This window comes from Carassius auratus, chromosome 15 (genome assembly GCF_003368295.1).
Source record: "Carassius auratus strain Wakin chromosome 15, ASM336829v1, whole genome shotgun sequence".
Lineage (NCBI taxonomy): Eukaryota > Metazoa > Chordata > Actinopteri > Cypriniformes > Cyprinidae > Carassius > Carassius auratus.
Window position 1 is genome coordinate 18,840,175 of NC_039257.1, and position 22,817 is coordinate 18,862,991.

The 22,817-nt window shown below is 34.4% G+C and overlaps 4 protein-coding genes across 5 annotated transcripts; 1 reads left to right on the forward strand and 3 right to left on the reverse strand.

The window, feature by feature from the left end:
• Positions 1 to 116: 116 nt before the first annotated feature.
• Positions 117 to 8,862, reverse strand: LOC113115309 (ras-related protein Rab-30). Of its 2 annotated transcripts, XM_026282791.1 has the most exons (5): positions 8,691 to 8,862; positions 7,355 to 7,453; positions 7,130 to 7,213; positions 5,740 to 5,923; positions 117 to 3,742 (listed from the first exon to the last, which is right to left on the reverse strand). In XM_026282791.1, exons 2-5 carry the CDS (start codon positions 7,445 to 7,447, stop codon positions 3,489 to 3,491), a joined length of 615 nt encoding a protein of 204 aa, XP_026138576.1. In that variant the 5' UTR covers positions 7,448 to 7,453; positions 8,691 to 8,862; the 3' UTR covers positions 117 to 3,488. The 2 variants fall into 2 exon arrangements, with proteins under 2 accessions (XP_026138576.1, XP_026138575.1); XM_026282790.1 differs by lacking the exon at positions 8,691 to 8,862 and having other exon boundaries at positions 7,355 to 7,465.
• Positions 8,863 to 9,481: 619 nt separating this feature from the next.
• Positions 9,482 to 10,675, forward strand: LOC113115312 (NADH dehydrogenase [ubiquinone] 1 subunit C2-like). The gene is made up of 3 exons (XM_026282793.1): positions 9,482 to 9,739; positions 10,255 to 10,398; positions 10,516 to 10,675. Exons 1-3 carry the CDS (start codon positions 9,601 to 9,603, stop codon positions 10,563 to 10,565), a joined length of 333 nt encoding a protein of 110 aa, XP_026138578.1. The 5' UTR covers positions 9,482 to 9,600; the 3' UTR covers positions 10,566 to 10,675.
• Positions 10,676 to 12,025: 1,350 nt separating this feature from the next.
• Positions 12,026 to 13,030, reverse strand: LOC113115310 (mid1-interacting protein 1-B-like). The gene has a single exon (XM_026282792.1). It carries the CDS (start codon positions 12,909 to 12,911, stop codon positions 12,501 to 12,503), a length of 411 nt encoding a protein of 136 aa, XP_026138577.1. The 5' UTR covers positions 12,912 to 13,030; the 3' UTR covers positions 12,026 to 12,500.
• A 5,290-nt stretch (positions 13,031 to 18,320) lies between these two features.
• On the reverse strand, positions 18,321 to 22,475 carry LOC113115567 (guanylyl cyclase-activating protein 1-like). Its single transcript, XM_026283142.1, has 4 exons — positions 22,046 to 22,475; positions 20,382 to 20,531; positions 19,761 to 19,848; positions 18,321 to 19,131 (listed from the first exon to the last, which is right to left on the reverse strand). Exons 1-4 carry the CDS (start codon positions 22,238 to 22,240, stop codon positions 18,986 to 18,988), a joined length of 579 nt encoding a protein of 192 aa, XP_026138927.1. The 5' UTR covers positions 22,241 to 22,475; the 3' UTR covers positions 18,321 to 18,985.
• Positions 22,476 to 22,817: the final 342 nt, after the last annotated feature.

A 22,817-nucleotide genomic window follows, 5' to 3' on the forward strand; every position in this document is an offset into this window, starting at 1 on the left:
TATATATATATATATATATATATATATATATATATATATATATAATTTACCTTCATTGCATTTATTTAAGAAGCTTTAATTTATTAAATAATTTATTTATATCTCCTACAATATAGTTTGTGTCATGACCTTGTTTATTTTGAAAAAAATAAATAAAAAAATTATTACTTTGCAGTCTATATGCTGAGACTTCAAACACAGTTCTACCAAAGAAATCAGCTTTGAATTGCTGCAATCATGGGGTTTGTCTCTTTATGTAAATGAATTACACATAATGCATCACAACTTATATATTGAAAGCACACACTAAAACAATAAATGTAGTTATCTACTTTGGATACAGATCTTTTGGGTTTAAAGAATGGCATTTCATCTTCACTAGACAAAAGACTGTTACTCTTTGATGAAAATTGTACTTTACATAATGAAATGGTCATAATTACAGAAAAAGTAAGCACTTAGTAGTACATATACGATACTGAAAATTAGGGCATTTAACATCGAAAATAAATAATTCTAGAGTCTTACTGGTACACAATGCAACACATTACAGTATGGCATATATCTGTAAAAGAATGCTAGACAAAAATACCTGACAGAGAAAATACTGTGCATGGCACGTCATGTAACATAGAAAGAAAACAGTTTATACAAAACTAGAAAAGGTTATCGCTTTAAAATAAAATGTTAATAGAAAAGCTTAATATCATATAAGCAGCTATGTGCAAATATAAGGGAAAAACTGCAAAATAACCGGCATGGACAACCAAAAAAGCTGAAACAATTGGTCCTCAACTTAAACAATGTTTAGTGTTTTAGTGAATACTTTTTGTCAAGAAAAAAAAATATAAAAATAAATCAGTCTAAACAAAATCACTGAATCAAGCACATGGCATCTAAACCAGTTTTGTAAAAGAACAAAAAAAGAAAAAGCTCTGTAGCAGCGAGTAAAATACTGAAAGTCTATAAAAGAGGAGATTCACAGTTCCATTGTAATGACACAGGTGCAAAAAACCTTACAGCACAGCCAAGGTTGGAGGTACAAGTTCCAACTGTTTAAAAGTCATTAAAATGCACAACACAGTTCCAGAACTGACAAAGGCCAACCGAAAACCAGAATCACACTGTATCACACCATTACACAAATCCATCATCAACTCCTCAATATGATGCATTGGAACACAAAGACCATTTGTGCAAGAACTCACTGAAACATCTATGAAATACATCTCATTCACACATAAACTACTCGCACACTGTTCTCTCAGCCTCTCAAGTGCCAAAAGCTTTAAACATCGCTATGGTTATTATTACAATACCAAAGCTGGACTAAATTAACAGCAAAGCATCCTGGTATATTTCAGTTCTGGTAATATGTAAAAATGTGTAAAAGGACAGAATATCTCCAAATGGGTATTGGAGCAATCCTTGAGAAAAAAAAAAAAAAAAACACCTACCATTATGGAATGAAGCAAGCATTTTAGACAGTGCATTAAAACATTGAGTCCATTCTGTTTACTTTTTAACGTAACGTAAGAAAATACATTAAAGGACGATATCTAGACCTTAGCCAGCTAAAATTGTAATCTGAAAAATCTAGACTGGATGATCTCATGAAACCTGCCAAGAACAAGCCATACACTACCAATCAAAAGTGTGTGGTCGGAGAATTTTTTATTTTTATTTAAGTTTTGAGAATAAATCTCTCCCTAGATTGAATGTATTTGATCAAATAACAGTTAAAACATTGATATTGTGAAATATTATTACAATATATATTTTAACTATCATTACTCCATTCTTCAGTGTAACATATGCTTTAGAAACTATTTTAAGATGCAGATTCCGTGCTCAAGAAAAACTTCTAATTATTGTTAATGAAAACAGTTGCTTAATATTTTTGTGGAAAGTGCGATTTTTTGGTGGGATTCTTTAGTTAAAAAAAAAAGTTTATAAGAACAGCATTTATTTGAAATATAATTTATAACGTCATTTATAACATAAATGCATGTCATTAATTTAATGCATCCTTGCTGAATATTTTTTTTTTTTTTAAGAAAATCATACTGATCCAAAACTTTTGATTGGTAGTGTATTTCACCAAAAAAAAAAAAAAAAAATTCAATTCAATTTGTTTGCAGTTACTTAAGGAAATTCTTCCTTTCTGTTCTTATTACTGTAATGCAAAAAAAAAATGAATTCCTATAATTAGTACAATAAAAACACACATACTGCAAACTATGTATACATTTTGGGAGTTTGTGTTATAATAAAAATCTTAAAAAATATATTTGTGTCAGGGCAGTATTATTTTTTGCAGTACTGAGAATCTACTGAGATTTCTACTTGAAATAAACTAAATTAAAACATCCAAACTAATATATCAACCAGGTTAAAGTGATATTTTTGGGTTAAATATGACCCAAACATGTGCTCCATGAGATTCCCCAGGGCTATGTAATGTATGACGACAGGATTCAGATGGCTGAGGCACATTGGGTTTTTGCTATGACTTCTCAAAATGACATGGCCTTCATTGAGTATTAACAACCAAACTACCATGCAAGCAGTAAGGGGAGTTTATATTCTTATAGACTAAATACCTGACAAATGAGGATTTAAGATGGTGGTTTTACATCTTCCTGCCACAGATTATATAAGGGAGCTTGCTGTCTGTTTGCATTATTGGCTTATTCGTTTAAAACAAAAACAAAAACTCATGCATAAGTAACCTCAAACAATCTCGCAAGCATTCAAGAAGTGCATTTTGTGCGAATAATAAATGTGCACACCAACACACCAATTTTGTGGCAATGGATCTTAAAGGAGCAGTTCATCCTAAAATAATAACTCTATCATTTTTTACTCAGCCTAATGTCATTCCAAACCCGTAAGCATCATATGGCTTCAGAAGACTTGGAATATAACACACAAGTCATATATGGACTGCTTTGCACACTGTATACTATCAGTTGGAAAATAGCTTCATGAACGTTCTTCAGTCAGTCATATGGGTTTGGAACAACATGAAGGTAAGTAAGTGATGACAGAACGCTTATTGTAGAAGAACTAGTCCTTCAAGTGAGTGAGACTGCCGATGAAAATCTGTATTCTCGATTATTTTCCAAATTTCTAATATGACAAATACACTGACTCTCAAGTCAGCAGGGAAAGCCCAACTGTTGCATTGTACAGAAGTATAGAAAATCTCATTGTCTGACCTATCATCAAGCATTTTTGTATAACAGGGCCCTTTTTTCTGGCCAAAAGCATCTCTAAGCTTTAGACCCACCTTTAAAAGCAGCATCGTTTTGATATCATGTTTTTACAGAATGTTTTAAAATACCCAGGCATTTTTGAAGGGTAAAAGAAATAGACCTTAACAACAGTGGAAAACAGTAACCACTGCATCTACGTAGTGGTTACTAACAATACAACCACTTTGTATGCAATCCATGTTGCCCCTCATCCACACACAGTGGCCAAGTCTACTGGTTTATGTTGCAGCAACTCAAGTAACTGATGTTTTTCCCTTCTCCAGGCATGGGAGTGGAGTCGTTGTTGTCCAACGTGTTTTGCTTGGCCTCGCGGATCAGTTCGCAGGCCAGATCCAGAAAGAGCTTCTCCACGTTGTCCGATTCTTTGGCAGAGGTCTCCAGATAAAGCATGCTCTGCGCCTCTGCAAACTCCTCTGCTCGCTGCCGATGGACTTCTCGCTTATCGGCCAGGTCTATCTTATTCCCTGCAAAAAACAACAGCAGTGAATAGGGCTCAAATGCTCTGGTTAGAAGGACATTAAAGGTGTCGTAGAATGCAAAAATCATTTTTATAAGATGTTTGAACACAGTGTGGCCACAGTGTGTGAAAACAACCAGCCTATAATGGTAAAAATCCACCCACTCATTGTTTTATAATCCCAATAATTCATAAACAGTCTCTCCACACTATAGCAGTTCCAGGTTTCTCAGTAAACTTCGCCAGGGTTGCCATGTTTTCACATAAAAACTGCCCAATTGCTAATCAAAACTAGCCCATTCATGTTTTGAGGTGGATCTCCTAGTAAAAATCGCATTCCAGTGGGGTAAAATACAAATTTTTGGTGGGATTCTCCTGGTAAAGTTGCCATTTTATGCACTAAATATCAGGTTATTGGGTCGCTTAAACCCGTCGGAAAACCACAAACTAGGCAACACTGACTGCTCCGCACTAATCTGAAAAGCAAGACGGGAGCAGCAGCTCATTTTCATTTAAAAAGGACAAACACAAATAACAGCGCGTTTTAGCTCATACCCTAAAAGTGGCAATTTCAACATGCTATACAAAATTATCTGTTGTGTATTTTGAGATAAAACTTCATATACACACTCTGGGGACATCAGAGGACAATTTGAAATATTGCATCAATTGCACCCTTAAATGAACCGGGAACAGCAGTGAACAGGGCTCAAATGCTCTGGTTACAAGGACATTAAGTACCTGGTGACAGGTAGATAGTCTAACGTAAGCCAGTCTGTTTGTTCAATGACAAACAGATCCAAAAACATATTAAACTAATGTTGATAGACAATTTCCTGCATTGGTTAACAGAGCGCATTGTGACCAACCAATGGATGGATGGATGGACGGATACTGACCTTGATAAGATATGAATCTCCATATGGGGTGAAAACTTTTGAACACATTAAAGTAGAGCTGGGCAATATATCTAACGATATGATCATGCGTATCTAGTTAGTAAAACTGGTTCCGTGATTAGCAATAAATCGCCATCACCTGCTTTCAAATGGAGCATTTAATAGACAGAGCCGTAGATCACTGACAAACTACGCAATATCGCATTCATATTGCGTATTCATCGAAGGCAATAATGAACACGATATTGCGTAGCTTGTCAGTGATCTACGCTCTGTCTAATAAATGCCGCTCCATTTGAAACCAGGTAATGGCGATTTAGCGCTAATCATGGAACCAGATTTACTGACCAATTGCGCATGATCATATCGTTAGATATATTGCCCAGCTCTACAATGAAGATGTGTAAATTTGTCTTATTTTGCCTAAATATCGAATTTTTTTCATTTAGTACCGCCTTCATACATTACAGTAGATATTTACATGTTTCCCAGTAGAAGAAAAGTTACATTTACCCTGATCTTCAAATTCAAAAAGTTGCGATCCCCTCCCCCAGTTCTTAATGCATTGTTTTTCCCTCTGAAGTTCAAAAGCTTACTGATGCTCCAGAAGGAAAAACAAACCTTTTGAACTATTATTTTTCTTTTGGACTATATGCAAACATCTTTTATTTAAAATCTCTTATTCAGGTCAGTACTAAATAAACAATAACATGCATTTTTTGTATGATCCCTCTTATTTTGGTGAAATAGCATTTTGCAGATTCTCCAAGATGTATGTAAAGTTTTACTTCAAGTGCAGACAGACAGACAGATATTAAGTTGTTTGTAGATGCATCAATAAACATTACAATAAGCATAATGAACTCATATATGCTCCTGTACTGAACAATTGGTACAAACATAAGTTTGTGGTCTACTGTGTGGTGCAGTTAATCTTTAAATTTTTAAAGGAAACATGACCTCCACCGACAGAGGACAATATTTCATTGATTTTGATATTTATATATCACTCTATATACTGTAGCAAAAAAAAAAAAGAACATCAAATAGATATATGATTTGTTTTATAATTTTAAAATGGTTCAATTAAAACTTGAATACTCACCTACTAAGATTGTCACCACTTGGTTGTTGGCATACTGCTCGATCTCCCTCAGCCACTCCGGAAGGCACCGGAAGGAATCTTCACAGGTGATGTCATAGGTCAGGATGAGAGCGTTGGCACTGCGGTAGTAACTCTGGGTAATTGAGCGGAACCGCTCCTGCCCGGCCGTGTCCCAGATCTGGAGCTGTGGGAATGAGCAGATCAAATAATCAGTGAAGTCACTCACTACTTCTAGCAGAACCCAACACAAACTACAGCTTTCTGTCTCTGTTTCATTAGCAGCAAGTGCACTGAAATGCGGAAAAATGCTTAAAGGTACACAGACTCAAATACAAGGGCTTAATCAGTGAGTGGTCTACTCTAAACTGATGCTTGATACATTTCAAGGCCAAGATTAGTCACATGATTTATATTTTAAATATATAAACAGATATATCAGGTGCTAATTTAAATATAAATAGCATTTTTTATCATCTAAAGAATTATGTGACTGATCTTTCCAACAGACTTATAATGCACTTGACATCAAGCACACAAAACAGGCATACACTTCTAAAAGTATGTTTATTTGTATATTGCATTTCCAACATCTCGATTGTTTTGGTTTCCCTGTTAATTAAGTATTTAAAATTTGGCACTTATAAAAAATGTATAAAATGTGTTTTTAATGAATGCCACAATTTCTGTTTCATTCCTCTTCCATTCTGAAGATTTTTTGTGGACTGAGGGAAACTGAAAGACATTTACAGTGTTTATAATGTTTTGTTTTAGTTCCTAATACTTTTAAATTAATTCAGAATGTAATATTATAATGTGACTTATACAATGTGATTCTGAACCCCTGTGATTAGTTCGGTGCAGCTTATACATATATTTAATATATATTTAAAGCAAATTCAAGTTCATTCAACAGTATTTTTACATTTTATTTAGCCATGTTAGAAGACTCCTTCTTGTGTCACCTCTAGCCACAACACAACACAACAGCCAACAGATTATTATTAGTATTATTATTATAAAAAATTAATAAAAAAGGTATTATTATTTCCTTTTATTACATAGTGAAGCGCCCTTGGTTTTGGAGCTATGAAAATAAAAGTAGCAACAATATTTCATTATTATTTATTTACATAGCCCTCTTCTGCAAACCAAAGGCCGCATCACAGGGTATGACAAAAAAGAAATCAAGAGCATAACCAAAAGTCAAGAAGAAACATAAGAAAGATGAAATAAATAATTGATTACAATATATAGACTAAAAAATAAATAAGTCACTAGTCACTATCTTTTATGTTTATTAATTCATGCATGCATAAGCAATAACCATTATATTCCATTAAAATTCCCATACAGTTACCTCAAAATTATATAAAAACTAGAGGCTACCCACCTTCACCTTCACTCCTTTTATTTCCACAGTTTTGATCATGAAATCAACTCCAATGGTGGCACCTTGTCCCGGAGGGAAGAGCCCCTAGAAACGCAATAAGTTTTTTTAAATGCAACTATTATTATAAAATTAGGGACTGCATATTTTATAAAGACTCTTACACATTGCAAACCTCTAGAGTTGTTTTGTTATAGCCAAGATAATGCAATGAGTTCTTCCACACACCTGAGTGAAGCGTCGGACGAGGCAGGTTTTGCCCACTCCTGCATTTCCTATCAGCACAATTTTGAATAAGTAGTCATAATCCTCCATGCTCATTCTCAGCTGAGGGAACATGAATGAAAGAGAAAGAGAAAGAGAGAGAGAAAGACATGTGGATAATATGTGGGTGTTAAGAACTGCAATGCAAACTTCAGATGGCAGAGCAACATCCCTCTGATAAAACACTGTTTGAAGTGAAAGAGCCGCAGCAGCCCTTACAGAACAAACATTTTAATGACACCAGTGATGTCTTACCGAGAACAAACGAGGGAATAAACTATGCCTGATGTCTCTAGGGACCTGTTTTTAAGCTGTCCATTCTTTAATTTATTAGATCAACAGTGCCTCTGTATTTCACTACACACATTAGCAGTGTTTGTTTCTGAAGTGTTGCTATAGGAGAAGCTGCTATGCATGTGCTCAAATGCTGCTGTTGCCAAGGCCTATGGCAGGATGCTGAGAGGACCGCAATAAAGACGCAAGGAATAAAGAACAACTCTCAGAGGCCTGTCAACACACATGCAAACACACTTTCAATAGCTCGTTAAGAAGAACTGTGGTGGATGAAAGCATTAGACATTTAAAAGAAATACAATTGAAAGTGTGTACGTTGGTTGAGCATAAACAGGCCTCCTTTAAAAATGATTTAAATAAAAAGTTAACTTAATTTGCTGCATGAATAAACATTCAACCATTACACAAAAAGCTATCTCATATTCATTTTGTACAAAATTAATATGAAAAAATAAATACTATGAAAATGCATTATTCATTGTATTATTATTGTTGTTGTTGTTATGAACTAATACAACTGAAAACTGTAAGTTGAGCATAAACAAACCCCCTTTACAAATACATTTTTGATTAAAGAAATGACTTCACCACCACTGCAAAAATACTTTATCTTACATTAATTTTGTAATTATTACTAATTAATGCGTATGTGCTCAGCCAAAATTATATTTAATACTTTTAGACACAATTCATGCATTATTAATTAAATGTACATAAAATATACTTTATATACTGATCCCAACTGGGTAACGGTTATGGATGATAAAAAAGAACCTGCCATGCAATCTCACTAAGCAGAAAACTGAAATTTGATATGCAATATCACTGAGCACAACAAAAGACTTAGATGTGGCCTAATACACTTCCTTAATATTTAGACCCTTTATAATTAGTGAGAATTGCACATTTTATTTTATAAAGAAATAAAACCTGCAGGCATGTTCTTCCATTAGCTAGCAGGATGCTCTACACATTAAAGGTCACATTAAATCATCTTCACACTTACCAAACACTGGGGATTCACCCCACTGCTTCTATTATTCCGAACGCATTCAGTCTTTTCTTCAGGCTTTTAATCTAAACGATAATAGCAATCGTGCAACGCCAACAGCAACCTCGGCAGATTTTCAGCTCCAGTGTTGCACAATGATCGCAGAGTTTCTCGGTTTTTTGACAATGACGTCATGCTGCTTTCCCACTGGAAGCCGAGTCCGGAAAACATCACAGCTGCATTCTGGGAGTTGTAGTTCAACGTTCACCAGTGGAAATGGCAAAACAGGGGGTGGGGGGCGGGTGGCTGAGAGTCATGATAAGTTACTGTAGGTATCAGAGTTTAATTTTTCTGTTTGTATTCAACTTCAAAATGTTGCTACAAATTACATATTTGCTAAAATAATTATTTGCTAGTATTTTTAAAATAAATATATTTAAATTAAATAAATATTTATTTTTATTTTGTTATTATCTTGAAGAAAGAAAATATTTGCTGTCTACGTGTGAACATATAACTATGGAAAGGACTGAAAAAAATCAGCAAAGAACATACTTTACAATGTTTTAAAAATACATAAAATACATTACGATATATAAAATAATGACACATTATTAATATAAATTTTGTTTTGATCTTTAGTGGGCTATTCCACATTCCCTAAAACTAGACTACTATAAGATTAAAAATGCATTTTCTTGCCCCCGAATCACCGTTTACAACATATATTTGGCATATTGTTAAAATATATTGTACAGGTAATATATATATATATCTCCGGAACACTTGTAAATCCACCACGTGTTTCTCACCGGACCGATTTTCATTTCCGCCTAAACATTGCCCTTGATTTCCTCTAGGAGGTGAAATGAAAAGTTGAGTGTCAAAAGGCTTCTGACTTTAGAAGAGCCTGTTATTTCTCACAATGGGTCTTCTGCCAGACGAGGCGAAAGTTTTGCCTCCTCCGGGGATCGTCAACAGAAATTCAGTGTGGTTCGGTCTGTGCGGCTGGGCGACCGCGATGCTGCACAACAGTTTAAACCGCAGGCCTGCGCTCAAAGCCGGTGAGGACACTGCTACAGCAATGCATTTATTATGAACTGAACCTCTAACAATAAGACATTGTCGTTAATTGCATAATAACAACGAAATAATGCGTTCCTAGTTGAGTTTAACGTTACTTGCAGCCCTAACTGTCAACTGCCTAACATCAACTGTGATGGCAACATATATATGGTGCTGAATGAATACCATATTCTTGATATTTACATGGTCACTACATTTTATTATCGAGAGCAGTGGAATTGCTATTGCACTCCTTCTTATCACTTAAGCCAATGATATTGCTAGTGACTGCATATCACTAGCATTTTAGCACTATTGTGTCTAACTGACATAACTGACAAGATGTTATGTAAGATTAATGCAGAAGTCATACCAGTTGTAATACATAAGTGTACATTAAAAAAAAAACATCTACAAATGTAATGCCCCTCACCAGTAAAAATCAGCAAGCATAATTGGATTATGCAAACATGATTGTTGGATTGTTCTAATGTTTTTTTGTTTTATTAAACAGGTGTTCACCGCCAAGCGCTGTTCATAACCATTGGATGGTTCATCGGCTATCATCTCACAAAGTTTGAGAATTATAAATATGCCACATTGGACAGGGACATGAATGAGTACATCCGGCTGCATCCTGAGCAATTTCCAGAGAAAGGTAACAGTGCGTGGAAATCCAGCCGCATTAGTGTGTTACTTTATGTCTTGAGGTTTTCTCTGTATTTGAATTGTGTATGTTGCCATAATACTTTTTTATTTCAATTTCTCACACCAGCACCGAAGACATTTGCTGAAATCGTGGAGCCTTTTCATCCAATTCGTTGAGAGGATGAGGAATGTGAAGACTATTGTTGCAAACCTGGTTGAACAGACTTTACTGATTTATTGATTTATTAAGTTGTGTCCTCAATGTCATTAAACTGTCTGAAAAAAAAGATCTGTTTTTTTTTTTTTTCATTGCACAATCAGTTGTTACATTATCAGATTGTTTTAATTACTTATAATAATCAGAGGTTCTTAATCCTTCTTAATCATTTTGAATGTTTCTCTTACTGCTTCAGGGGTTTGTTCGATTCGACCATAAATGCCCTGCGAAGTGGACACCACAGCATATTCTCCAGTTTGAAAGAAGCATATATGTTCTGTTCAAAGGGTATTAAAGTGCACAAATCTGTGTTTTTAAGTGAAGTAAACTTCAGCCGATTTCCAGTGTGCAGGGAGTAGAGAACAGTGAACACTTTGTAGGGATCATGTCAGTCGGAACACAGTTCATTCATGGAACTTGTAACAAGCTGGTTATCTAATCAGGTGTGTTAAACAAAAGAGACGTGCAAAATATGCAGAGCGAGGACTAGGATTAAGAACAGCTGATAATTATATTAATTTTTTATTGCCCATCCTCAAAAAAAAAATGCAAGAAAAACTTCAAAATGTCTCATTTGTATTCCATGGAAGAGATATATATATATATAAGTAAATTCTTGTACATATGTGTATGTAGGATACCGATTATGCATTTTAATGTTCTTTAAAGTGTGTTTGGCATATTGTCAGAAAGCATGTTGCAAAGACATGCATAAACAAGGTCATTAGTATCTTTGAAATGACCATACAAATCATTGTGATAGCATGACATTTGAGGCTGTGCTTTCATGTCATAAATGATTTCAGATAGACTTTGGCTTGGATATTGTACCAATACCCTTCTCATGCAATAATGTGCAATACCAGGACTTTTGCAACAGATTCAGCCGCTCTTTAGTTTACTTTGGAAGATTTCATCTTCTTGTTTGACATAAATTTGTATTTCAAAACTGAATTATTTTAGTGAAAGGAGCAATATAAGTAATATTATTAAAGGACATGCAACTATAATTATATCATGTATAGTGTGTCTGCGTACATCAAGGTTATTGTTGTTAACAAACACGATAAAAAAAAAAGCATTTTTATTCATTAAAATAAAGCTGAAATAAAATAAATGATAGCATTGATAGAAGCCTGAGGATTCTGTCTTGTACACACCAGGCCCCCACAAAAAGCAATAAAAAGACCAATTAAAACCAGAGATGTTACTTTGGCCGCTAACTGAAATAAGTTTAAGATGTGGCACTAAAATTACTTACTGGAAATAACTACAACTGAAATAAAAACTTTAAATTGTAATATTAAAATGACAAAAGCAGAAAAAAAATAAAATGAAAACTAAAAATATAAGAATAAACAATAAAATATATTAATAAAATCTATACTATATAAATAATACCAAAATAGCACTATGTTTGTACAGTAATTTGGCAATATTACAACAGTTGCCTTTTATTATTGGCTTAAATCTCGATGATTTCACTAACACACATTCTGGTCATTTTTAATGACATTTTGTGAATTTCTTTTACAATGTACGAAGTGCACATTATGTACAATTGCATCAAGTGAAAGTCTTTAAAAGCATTTCAGTTATCTTGTGTATATAATTTACAAAATTGTGTCCATTAAAAAACAAATCATAACTTACACTGCAAACCCTATTATTTGAAGTTAAGCAGTCTGTCCATTTTAAAATGTAGAAATTTCCAAAGTGATTTAGAATTGTTCACTTTCGATCATTACACAGAATGCAAGCTAATAGTACAAGCAGCCAAATGTAATGGAAATTTAAGTTTAATATTATTGCATGTCACATAGTGACAAAGACGTAAACAGCATTCCAGGTAATTGCATCCTAACCCAACATGGATTTTTGGGGTGTGCTGAATCCTAATGACTGATGCCAATGATGTCCAAATATTTCTCAGTCAAGTTCTGGGACTTCTTTGTGAGAGTTGCCATGACCGTGAACAGGCCTCGCAAATGGAAATGGAAGAGCGTCTCAGGCTCGGCCTCCAGCAGGGGCTCCAGGCCTTTGTGCAAGGCGGCGTGACTCTTGGCCTCGTCATGTGGGACCAGGCCGCTCTCCACCGTGTTCTTGATGGCTTTCAGCAGAAGATAGTGCTCATACAGGTCCATGCTGTGGTTGGCAGCCTCACAGTCCGGATCGTTGTGGTACGGCACGTCTCTGAGGAGGCTGGGAAGCAGGACGGTCTGCTCCATATTGTGCACTGCTGTGCTGTAGCGCCTCAGGGCCAGCAGCAGGGAGCTCCGGCTGAGCTTGGCATCGGCAGACTGCATGGTTCCTCGAGGTGGGTTTCAGGCTGACAGCGTCTCTTGATTAGATGGTGTACTGTAGCAGACGGAGCCTGGAAGCAGTGCTAGATCTGCAGAAAGAGGCTCATTTTATAGCGTGTCTGACAGGGGCTGTGTGGGACAGTTATGCAACACAGTGGCCTGATCTGCTAGTGCTTGAGTTCAGTTAAAGCACCCCCTTGAGATAAAACACCCCTCATTTCTTCACAGCGTGACTGGTGATTACATCAGATCATATCCCTTGTAGAAAGAAAGAAAGAGTTCATTGTTTTAAATGAGCAAAAAAAAAAGTGCTTAATTGTATTAAATGATACTAAAACTGAAATAAAAATGAATTAAACCTAAATAGTGATATAAAAAAGACTAATGACTAAATGACAGGATCACATTTAAAAAAGTATTAAATAAAAGCTAAAAACTATAATAGGATATAATACTCAAATATAAACATATTACAAAGGAAAAGCCTTTAAGAGAACGATATAACAGTTTTGAACACACTTAAATAAAATTGCATTTTGTAATGTCACAGAACATTTTAAATTATTGTTTTAAATAGTAATTTGCCATGCTTTAAAGAACTACACTTATTTAGATTTTGACAATAAAATTAAGTAAAATATTAAAAATTGGCATTTAAAATATCATACTGAAACTGTTATTTGGTCTTACCTTTAAAGTAATTTATTTTAAAATTAAACCTTATTAAAAAAAATATTTAAATCCATGAGAAATGGCATTAAAATATATTTTAGTTTAATTCTCATCAGCACATTCAGAAGTACATTTTTACCATATTTGAAAGACAATCAAAAGTGAATATAAAATTACATTACATTACATTGATGTGCTTAAGTCTTTCAGCGAGTCAAAAAATGTAGTTTAATTGTAAATTAGTCTTAGTTTAGCTATAAACAACATGCAGTTGAGTGTCCAAAAATATTACATTCTGTTTGCACTTAAGATTTTTAATAAGAAACTACTCTTTAATTAAGTCTAAAATATTTTTCAAATATTATTTAACACCACTGAATCAACCTCAGTACATAAACTTATACCAACGAAAATGTAAGGGGTTAAATTAGGTAGAAAATATAGCTCTTTTAAGAGAACAGTTGGCAGGTTACAACATTTTAAAGTGTATGCTACTTGTTTTCCACAAGGGATATATTTCTCAAATCAAACCTGATCTCTTCAAGGGTCAAAACTGTATCATATTTGAACAAGGTATCATCTGAGAGCCTGACTAAAGTGGTTATATCCACCAATGTTGCATTAAATGTGCATGCTTTATTTGCCAAGGATTCTACAGCACTGAAAAGCTATAAATGGAAAGATAAATATGATTTAAAGGTATATTTCTAATCAATTAGAGTGCAATGACATTCAAGGTCAGATCTGTTTGGGTTGGCTCTGAACTGTGATTGCACATTTACAGATGCAACCAGACTGTACAATATCACTCATATTTGGAAATAACAGTTTGCACAATGTCTGTGATTAAATAAATCCTCAGACTTTATCTTTTCTAAGTAAGCAAAATGGGGTTATGATATCTCTTTAATCCGACTTCTGGCATTGGAAGTTAAAGTTCATTTCAGTAAAGTTCAATTACAAAAATAATATATAAAATGTATATAATATTCATATTATTTTAACACTACTCTGCTTCATACAGTACAACAGAGGCATAGAATGACCAGGGGCTGTGAATTGAAAATATTTAATATGAATAAAAAATGAATACGTGTTTGGAAAGTTAGCGTATTTGCTTACCAAGAAGACAACAGTGCAGTGAAGAGCTTATTTGAAATATGACACATGTGGTCTGTAAATAAATAAATAAATAAATAAATAAGGAATTCAAATAAACATCACTTTTGAACAGGATATTTTATGCATCACTTCCAAGCTTCAGTTTGTTCAAAAATGTGAAAATATTATATTTTGTGTATTTAGAATAAAATGTCAGCTAATATTTATATTCAGAAATGCTCAAATGTTCAGTCACCATCATTTCCATCACAGAATGCTGTTATACATGACGGTGTGATGTGATGTGGTGCAGATGACACTGTGGTGGGAATTTGCATTACATTACAGTACATTTAACAGACACTTTTATCCTAAGTGATTTGCAAGTGAGGACAATAGAGGCAAAGTAATAATCATACTTGCCACAAGATGGCAGTCTGTCATTGATGTAAATAGTCAGCTCCATCCTTTGCGTTTTAAACACCGTGCTTGAGACCAAAAAGTCACTATCACAAAATCCCAACAATAATAAATAATAACATATATGTTATAATTTGTTAGAGCTAATTATTAAATCGGGTGGTTTGCACTTTACTGTCACTTTTCAATTGTGCACATCATGTATCAGTGAAATGAAAGTCATGACATTTGCCAAGTATGGTAACCCATACTCAGAATTGGTGCTCTGCATTTAACCCATCCAAGAGCACACACACACACACAGCAGTGAGAAGTGAACACACACCCGGAGAAGTGGGCAGCTATATCCTGCAACTGGGGGTTCAGTGCAAGCAGCGCATGGCAGTCCAATGAGGAGCAGCAGTTCACCTTCTTATCTAAATATTTCATGCAAAATCTGATCTACATTTTAAACATAACTTTACTTATATGAATTTATTTGTACACATACATTTAATCCATATTTTATTTATTATACTAGTTTTATTCAGTTGTCTGTATATGTATTTTTTATTTTATTTGTGCATTTAAAATATTTTATTATGCATGTAATAATAAATCAAATTTAAAACAAATCACTTAGTAAATTTCTTCCAGTAAGTTTAAGTAAGCCTAAAGTCAAATAATGTATAAATGTATAAATTATACATTTTACATTCATGCATATAAAATAATAATAATAATAATAATAATAATAATAAAGTAAACATTTTCTGATTGAAGTGGCATGTAATAAAGTATTTCATATTGACCATGCTGTAAGATAATGCATAAAGTAAACAAAAGACTTGTGGCCAGTTTAACGAACAGCTTGAGCCGGCACAAACAGTCTTTTGGGCATTAAAATGTGACTGTCAGGTTTCACTAAAGATTGTTTTTACTAACATTTGTGTTCGTCAAATTACTTTGGGCCATTATTTAAGGCCCAAAAAAGCATGTCTTAAAGGGATTCATTTGACATTGTTAAAAAAGAACATTATTTTGTGTATTTAGTGTTATGAATTTTTTTCACATACTGTACATTATTGTTTCTCCTCTATGCCGAGAGTGCGTGGTAGAAGGGATTTCTACACACCTAGCCTATTCGTTTATTTTGAATGCTAGAAGAACACATTTACCTGAACATCGTTTGCCAAGCCATGTTATTTTTTTTATTTTCTTTGGGTAATGAAAGACAACGCTCAGCTATAGGAGTCACGTAATACAAGATCTATCCAAACTTCTAGCAAACCTTCATTTTTTGGCTGATTTTTTTTTTCAACATACAGTACTCTGGGATCTTTATGTATTTATTCTTTATTTGAGACTACACTAATTTGTGCTGCACTTGGTATATTATGTTGGTCGATATGTAAATGAGATGTTGCATCTGTGTTTAATTCGTGCATCATTAGTAAATCACCACAGAAACGTCCCCTCCCATGAGTGCTGTTTTGGAATTGTGCTCACGCTAATTTGCCAAGTTTAGTAAAACTGGCCCTTTATTTGCTGAAGAGTTCTGTAGCTCAAACAGTAGCTGGATGTTTATGAAAGTGAAATTTTACATGTATGTTAAAATTTGTCATAACAGTGTCATTACACACCTTGACAAAAATATATATATAATCAATGAGATTTGTGTAAGATTATGAAGCATTTATAGGTCCAAACACCATTTTTGTTCATGTCCCACAACTCTGCTCACGATGTTGAGATACATAAAATAAGCTAATTGAATTACAACTTGACATTATTTCAAATGAAATTGTTTAATAAAGGCTACATATTAATTTACAGCATCTTAATTTTTTGTATTATTTACTGATTCATTTTATGATTTTTTTCAACTAAATGTGCCTGTCCCACACTTTTTTTAGTCCTTACCGCAACAATGAAAAAAAGCTCTTATTATCACATTTTATCAATGTATTTATATTTGATGAGACCAAATTCATCAACAATAAGATAAAAGAAATGCAGAGAGGAAATGAGAAAAGACCCAGAGAGGTATGCAGTGTATCTGAGGAAGGAAAAGGAACAGTGCAAAAAGAAAAAGGAAAATGGGCAGATAAAAGAGTGTCTCTGAGCTGACAAAAAGAGATAAAAATCTGAAAAAAAGGCAGTAGAGGATAAATAAAAGAAACCAGAGGGCAAAACACAAAGTACTGCATGCCTCAAATCAGTTTTTTGCAACAAACACGAGGAGATATTCAGTCGGGGCAGTCATGTTCTCACAACATTGAGCGGCGACCGATGATAAAGCCGGGAGCTGAACTAGTCAAAATTGTTGCCTGTGTTTTTTGCCTGTCTCTCAGTCATACAATACTTGGCAAATGGTAACAAAATCTATGAGAGTAAAAAAAACATGCAGCGTTAGGCATTCTTCTTCTTCTTCTTGCATTATGGTGCATAGCAGACTTATAAGTGCATTATCACCACCTATCTCTCAAGTGGAGATTGTAGATAGAGTGTCAATGGTCCACTTGAGAGATATGTGGTGGTAATGGACTTATAAGTCTGCGATCTGCCACAATGCAAGAAAAAGAAGAATGCCTCACGCGCCTGCTGCTGTGAATGCGTGTTCACAAGGGTTCTTACAGTTCAGACATTGCGTGAATCAGAGGTTAAATTAATTTTTATAAATACTTTTCAGTTTCTTGCACAGACCGATCATTGTGTGCCAGTAACTGAACAGTATTTATATAGTTTTTTGTTTTTTGAACTGTTCGAACTCTAGTGAATGCACGTTCACAGCAGCAGGCGCTTGAAGAATTCTTCTTCTTCTGCATTGTGGCCGATCGCAGACTTATGAGTGCATTACCGCCACCTATCTCTCAAGTGGACCAATGACACTCCTAATTGAGATTGTAGATAGAGTGTCAACGGTTCACTTGAGAGATAGGTGGCGGTAATGCACTCATTTGACCTAGAAGTATGCCTATAGTAAATTTCAAACAATATTTGAATTAAATAAAATCGTCAACCATGTTTATTGGTATATTACCGTATATACATTTTTAGTATGTATGACCAGGGAAAGACTGGAGGTGATTTTTTTTTTTTTTTTTTTTTTTTGCTTTTGTTCACTTAAAAATATAATTCATGATTTGAAACAATATTTTTTAAAGAATTATTTATTTATTAAAATAATTACTCTTCTCTGAGTAAAAGTAATGGTAATAGTCAGACAGGAAAGACAGTCCAAATGTGCAGCATACTGCATTTATTTATGTAAGGCATTGGTTACAAGTTAGAACAGTAGACCTGTAGAGATATCTAAATAATTTAGCACAAAATGTCAAAAGTCAAAATGAAGATTACATACAGCAATAGAAAAACTGTACAATTATTTATGACACTGGACCCTCCCTACACACTGTCCCCTGAACTGTATTTGGACACTTAAAAAGTAAGTCACATTTAAAATGTCTGTCATATTAATGTCCTGTTAATAATTTATTAGACATCGATACATCCTAACTAAGGCTAAAATGTCCATATACATTTTAGGGTCACTATACATGCATCGAGCATATTCATTGCTAAGAACATGCTTCACACGCCAGCAAATAGGACAAACGATCCATTACACCATGGATTCATCTCCTCTTGTGTCATTTCTGCCTGCAAGAATGACATTTTCAGACTTGTAGAAGTGATTCAGTTAAAAGAAGAAGGGTAAGTGAGAGCTCCGCTAACATCTGGAGGCACAACAACAGAGAGAGTGTATGAAAGACAATCAGAAATGATGATCACTTGTGTCCACCTCTGAGATGCTGCAAGCATCTGTTAGGTCTGGTTTATGCTTGTAAACCACACAGCTGATCATCTTAAATCAGAATGGGAACCATTTATTGTGCAAAACATCAAACACTGGCAGTCACTCCTTTCTTTTTCTGCCCATTGACTATGATCTCCAGGACATGGGTGAGGTCCATCATCTTGGTGAGCATCTCCATGATATCAGGATGTTCTTTAGCCCCTGTGATGAACTCCTCCAACGTCAACTCACCTGCAAAGGTAAAGGCATTCGATAATAAGAGTGAATCCTTTCCAGGTCAGATTTAAACACAAAATTAAAATAAGAAAAAAATTATATATATTATATAGTTATAAAATATAGTAAATGAACATGATAACATAATATTGAACAGATTAACGTAACATGAAGAAAAGAAAAGAAAAGAAAAAGAACAGAATGATCTAAACATGCACAATATGATTCCAAAATGTAATTGGTTACATTATTGTTTATTTTCATTATTATATTGATGTAGACTGACCTAACATCTTACCACAGGAATTTGTTCTCTGTATATAGATGCTGTAATAAATATTCATTTTAGTACGTAACCTTGTTGTTTTCCTAGTTCTATAAAAAAATATATATCTTAACCTTGACCCTTGTTAATTGCAGTAGTGGTGTTAGCCTAATGGTTTTAGATTGGGGCTGATTATACTATACAAAGCTTGCAGGTTTAATCCTGAGCAGAAAAGACTCGTAGAATGCAACACAGAGCATAAAGCACAGTAAACAATACAGTGGACAACAGGAGGAATTAATGTTATGGAACTTTTTCCAAATAAAATATTCCAGTTGAAATATTACGTTGCAGGTTAATATGATCTAGAAGCTCTCACCTTCATTATTGACATCGATCCTCTCATAGATCAGAGACACGATATCGTCTGGAGGGATGTCATAACTCCGGGTAATGTCCTGGATGGCCTGCGCAAAGATGAAAAATAATAATATTTATTCCTTTACTAACATTACTGTCTTACTGACACGGTGTAATACAAATCACTGTCTTGGAATACATACAAATACAAAATACTTTCTCTAAAGTTGCTACTATAATATTCTATTTAAAGATACACAGTCATTCATCAGTTTTTCACAAGAAGAAATAACAGAAAGTGTGAAAAATATTTTTTTTAATGATGTAGGTCCTCATGACAAGAGTCATATCAAGTTTGAAAACAAATATTTTATTCTATATGGAGTGGGTTGCCTCATGGAGGTTTTCATGTTGTGACCACAAAATCAGTTAAATACTACTTGGTTTATCTCCACAATACTGGAAACTTTTGCTTGAAGAATAAATGTGATATATGTGAATTTCTACTATGGCATGTAACTGAAAAACATAGCTATTATGAGATGATATGACTGAGTGCACCTTTAAAACTGAACTGTAGTCTGGACCAGTGAACGTACACAAGAGGAAACAGTGAATAAAGAAAAAATGGATTTATTACTTTGAATATTGTCTCCATTTCATCTCTGTCAATCTTGCCGTTTCCGTCCTGATCAAAGAGTTTGAAGTACCACTTCAGCTTCTGGTTTATCTCTCCTTTCAGTAGAAGACTTACAGCTGCAATGTATTCTACAAAATCTATATAGCCATCCTGTGGAAGAAAAAAACAGGAAAAAGAAAAACATATATATGAATATATTATATATATATATATATATATATATATATATATATATATATATATATATATATATATATATATTATATATTATAACATTAATTTTAAAAGAGCCTTTCAAGGAGGATGCATTCTTGCATCGAACAAGTAGAGCACAATATAACAGAACAGAATGCAGGGTTTCTTCAGTTTAAAAAATATAGGGTCACCAGCATAGTCTATGTCCATGCACACCATCCGCAAGCAATAACATTTTATTAATAAAAATGTACTTGTAATTGTACCAGCAGGTTTCAAAAAGTACTTGAATCTAATTTATTTTGACCATTTTTCTTACCAGAAAGTGGCACATATGCAATCTGAGCATACATTGTGCACATGGTTAGAAAAATCTGACTAAGCCCCTACATTGAATTCACAGAGTACAGCATGTTCCTGGATCAACACCCTTACTGATCCTGGAACAACATTCCAATTAACCAATCAGAACTGAGGTGCTTCTACACCCTTGTTATTCAGCTATCATTTCACACTGATATAGGGATAAATTATTGGTTAGTTTAGGGGTAGGTTTTTGGACAATAATGTTGATCCAGGACCAACAAAAGATGTTGACCCCACACCTTCATTGCTAATGATGACATTTGCATCATGCACAACTAAATATGCATAAAAAACTAAGTATGGCCTTTAAAGTATTTTTAATAGATGCCAACACACACTAAACATATCCACATGTCTGAAAATGCCTAAAGCACCTCACTGCGTAAGCATAAAACGTGATAAAAGATAACAGCGATAATACTGACATACGAGACATAGACAAGTTCTCACACCATTTTTCTGGCACAATCATTTTATTAGCAAAATATTCCACCACTCACTCTGTGTGTCCAGGTCAATAGTCTAATAAGCAAGTTTCATGTTTTTCCATAGGACAGCAACTTTTCAGTCAGAAATATATGTAACATTTATCTTTAACAACACTATGAAACAGAATATAAAGCATAGATATATTCTGTTGATTATTGGGTACATTATGTGTTGAATGACTAAACGTGCATCAGTTTTCGAAAACTTCACTTTTCATCAACTGCAACACAACGCTTGAAAATGCTGTTTTCAAAACGTTACTACATCAAAAAGTTTTCATTCAAGAAAAATGCTGTCTTAAGTGTGGCCGGAACTCCAAAACATAAAGAAGAATATATTTTGGATTAAGACGCTTATATTGTAAAATGGATTCCTGTGGACTGTAGGACATTAATAGGCTTATTAATTTGTATGCCACAATAATGCCACATTATTTGTATGCCACAATAATGACTTTTATCTTGGTTAATTTGGTTTATTATTTTGGTTAACAAAATAATGCATTAAAAATGTATTCTTGCTCAAACATGAAGAGATTTTGGTGTCTTTTAAGATCAACTAAATTACCAATCTGCATAACATCCCTAAATGTTCCATTCACACATTTCTCTCACCCCATCCATGTCAAAGGTGAAGAAGACTTGATCCACATAGCTGTTGGCCTCCTCAGTCATCCCCTGCATCTGCAGCATGGTCTTGAGTTCGAAGAGTGTGATGAGACCTGATGGAGATTCCCTCATGAACTTGTTGTACCAGTGGTGCATGTCCTCAGCCAAGACTTCATCCAGGCTGGATCCGTGGGCACCCATACCTCCTCAGAAAGCCTCTTTGTAAATGAAATGTAGAATTGGTCAGTCAGATCCAGAAGTCCAACAGTAGCTGCAGTTTACTGAGTATGAGCTGTGAACAGTTTGCTGCTCCGATCCAGGATTGACTGTTGATGACGGCACAGAGTCTAAAGCCCTATAGACTAGACAACTAAAAGGAGAGATAACACTTTAATTGGATAACTGTTGAAATCTTCCAAGAACTAAAGGACATCTATGGCTGTCAAAGAGGGAAACCGGAAAATCTCCAGATGGACTTACCCCTCCCCCCTTTGGAGGTCATGATTCGCCGTGTTCACGAACTTCCTGACCTTGTCTGCAAGGGCTTAGCGTAGAATGATAAATCACTTTCCATGGAAAGGTCAAGATCTGGCCAATAAGCTTAAATGTTCCTGGCATCTCTGAGAAAACCCCGCCCGGGGTGATCTTTGTTTTTGTTTTAATTTTCTTGGGATGCAGAGTTCTTGTCAAGGGAAACCCTTTAGAGAAGGCTATTTTTGAGTCCAGCAAAGTTCAATGTGGAACGTAACTAGGGTGAAGGATATTTTAAGAAATAATT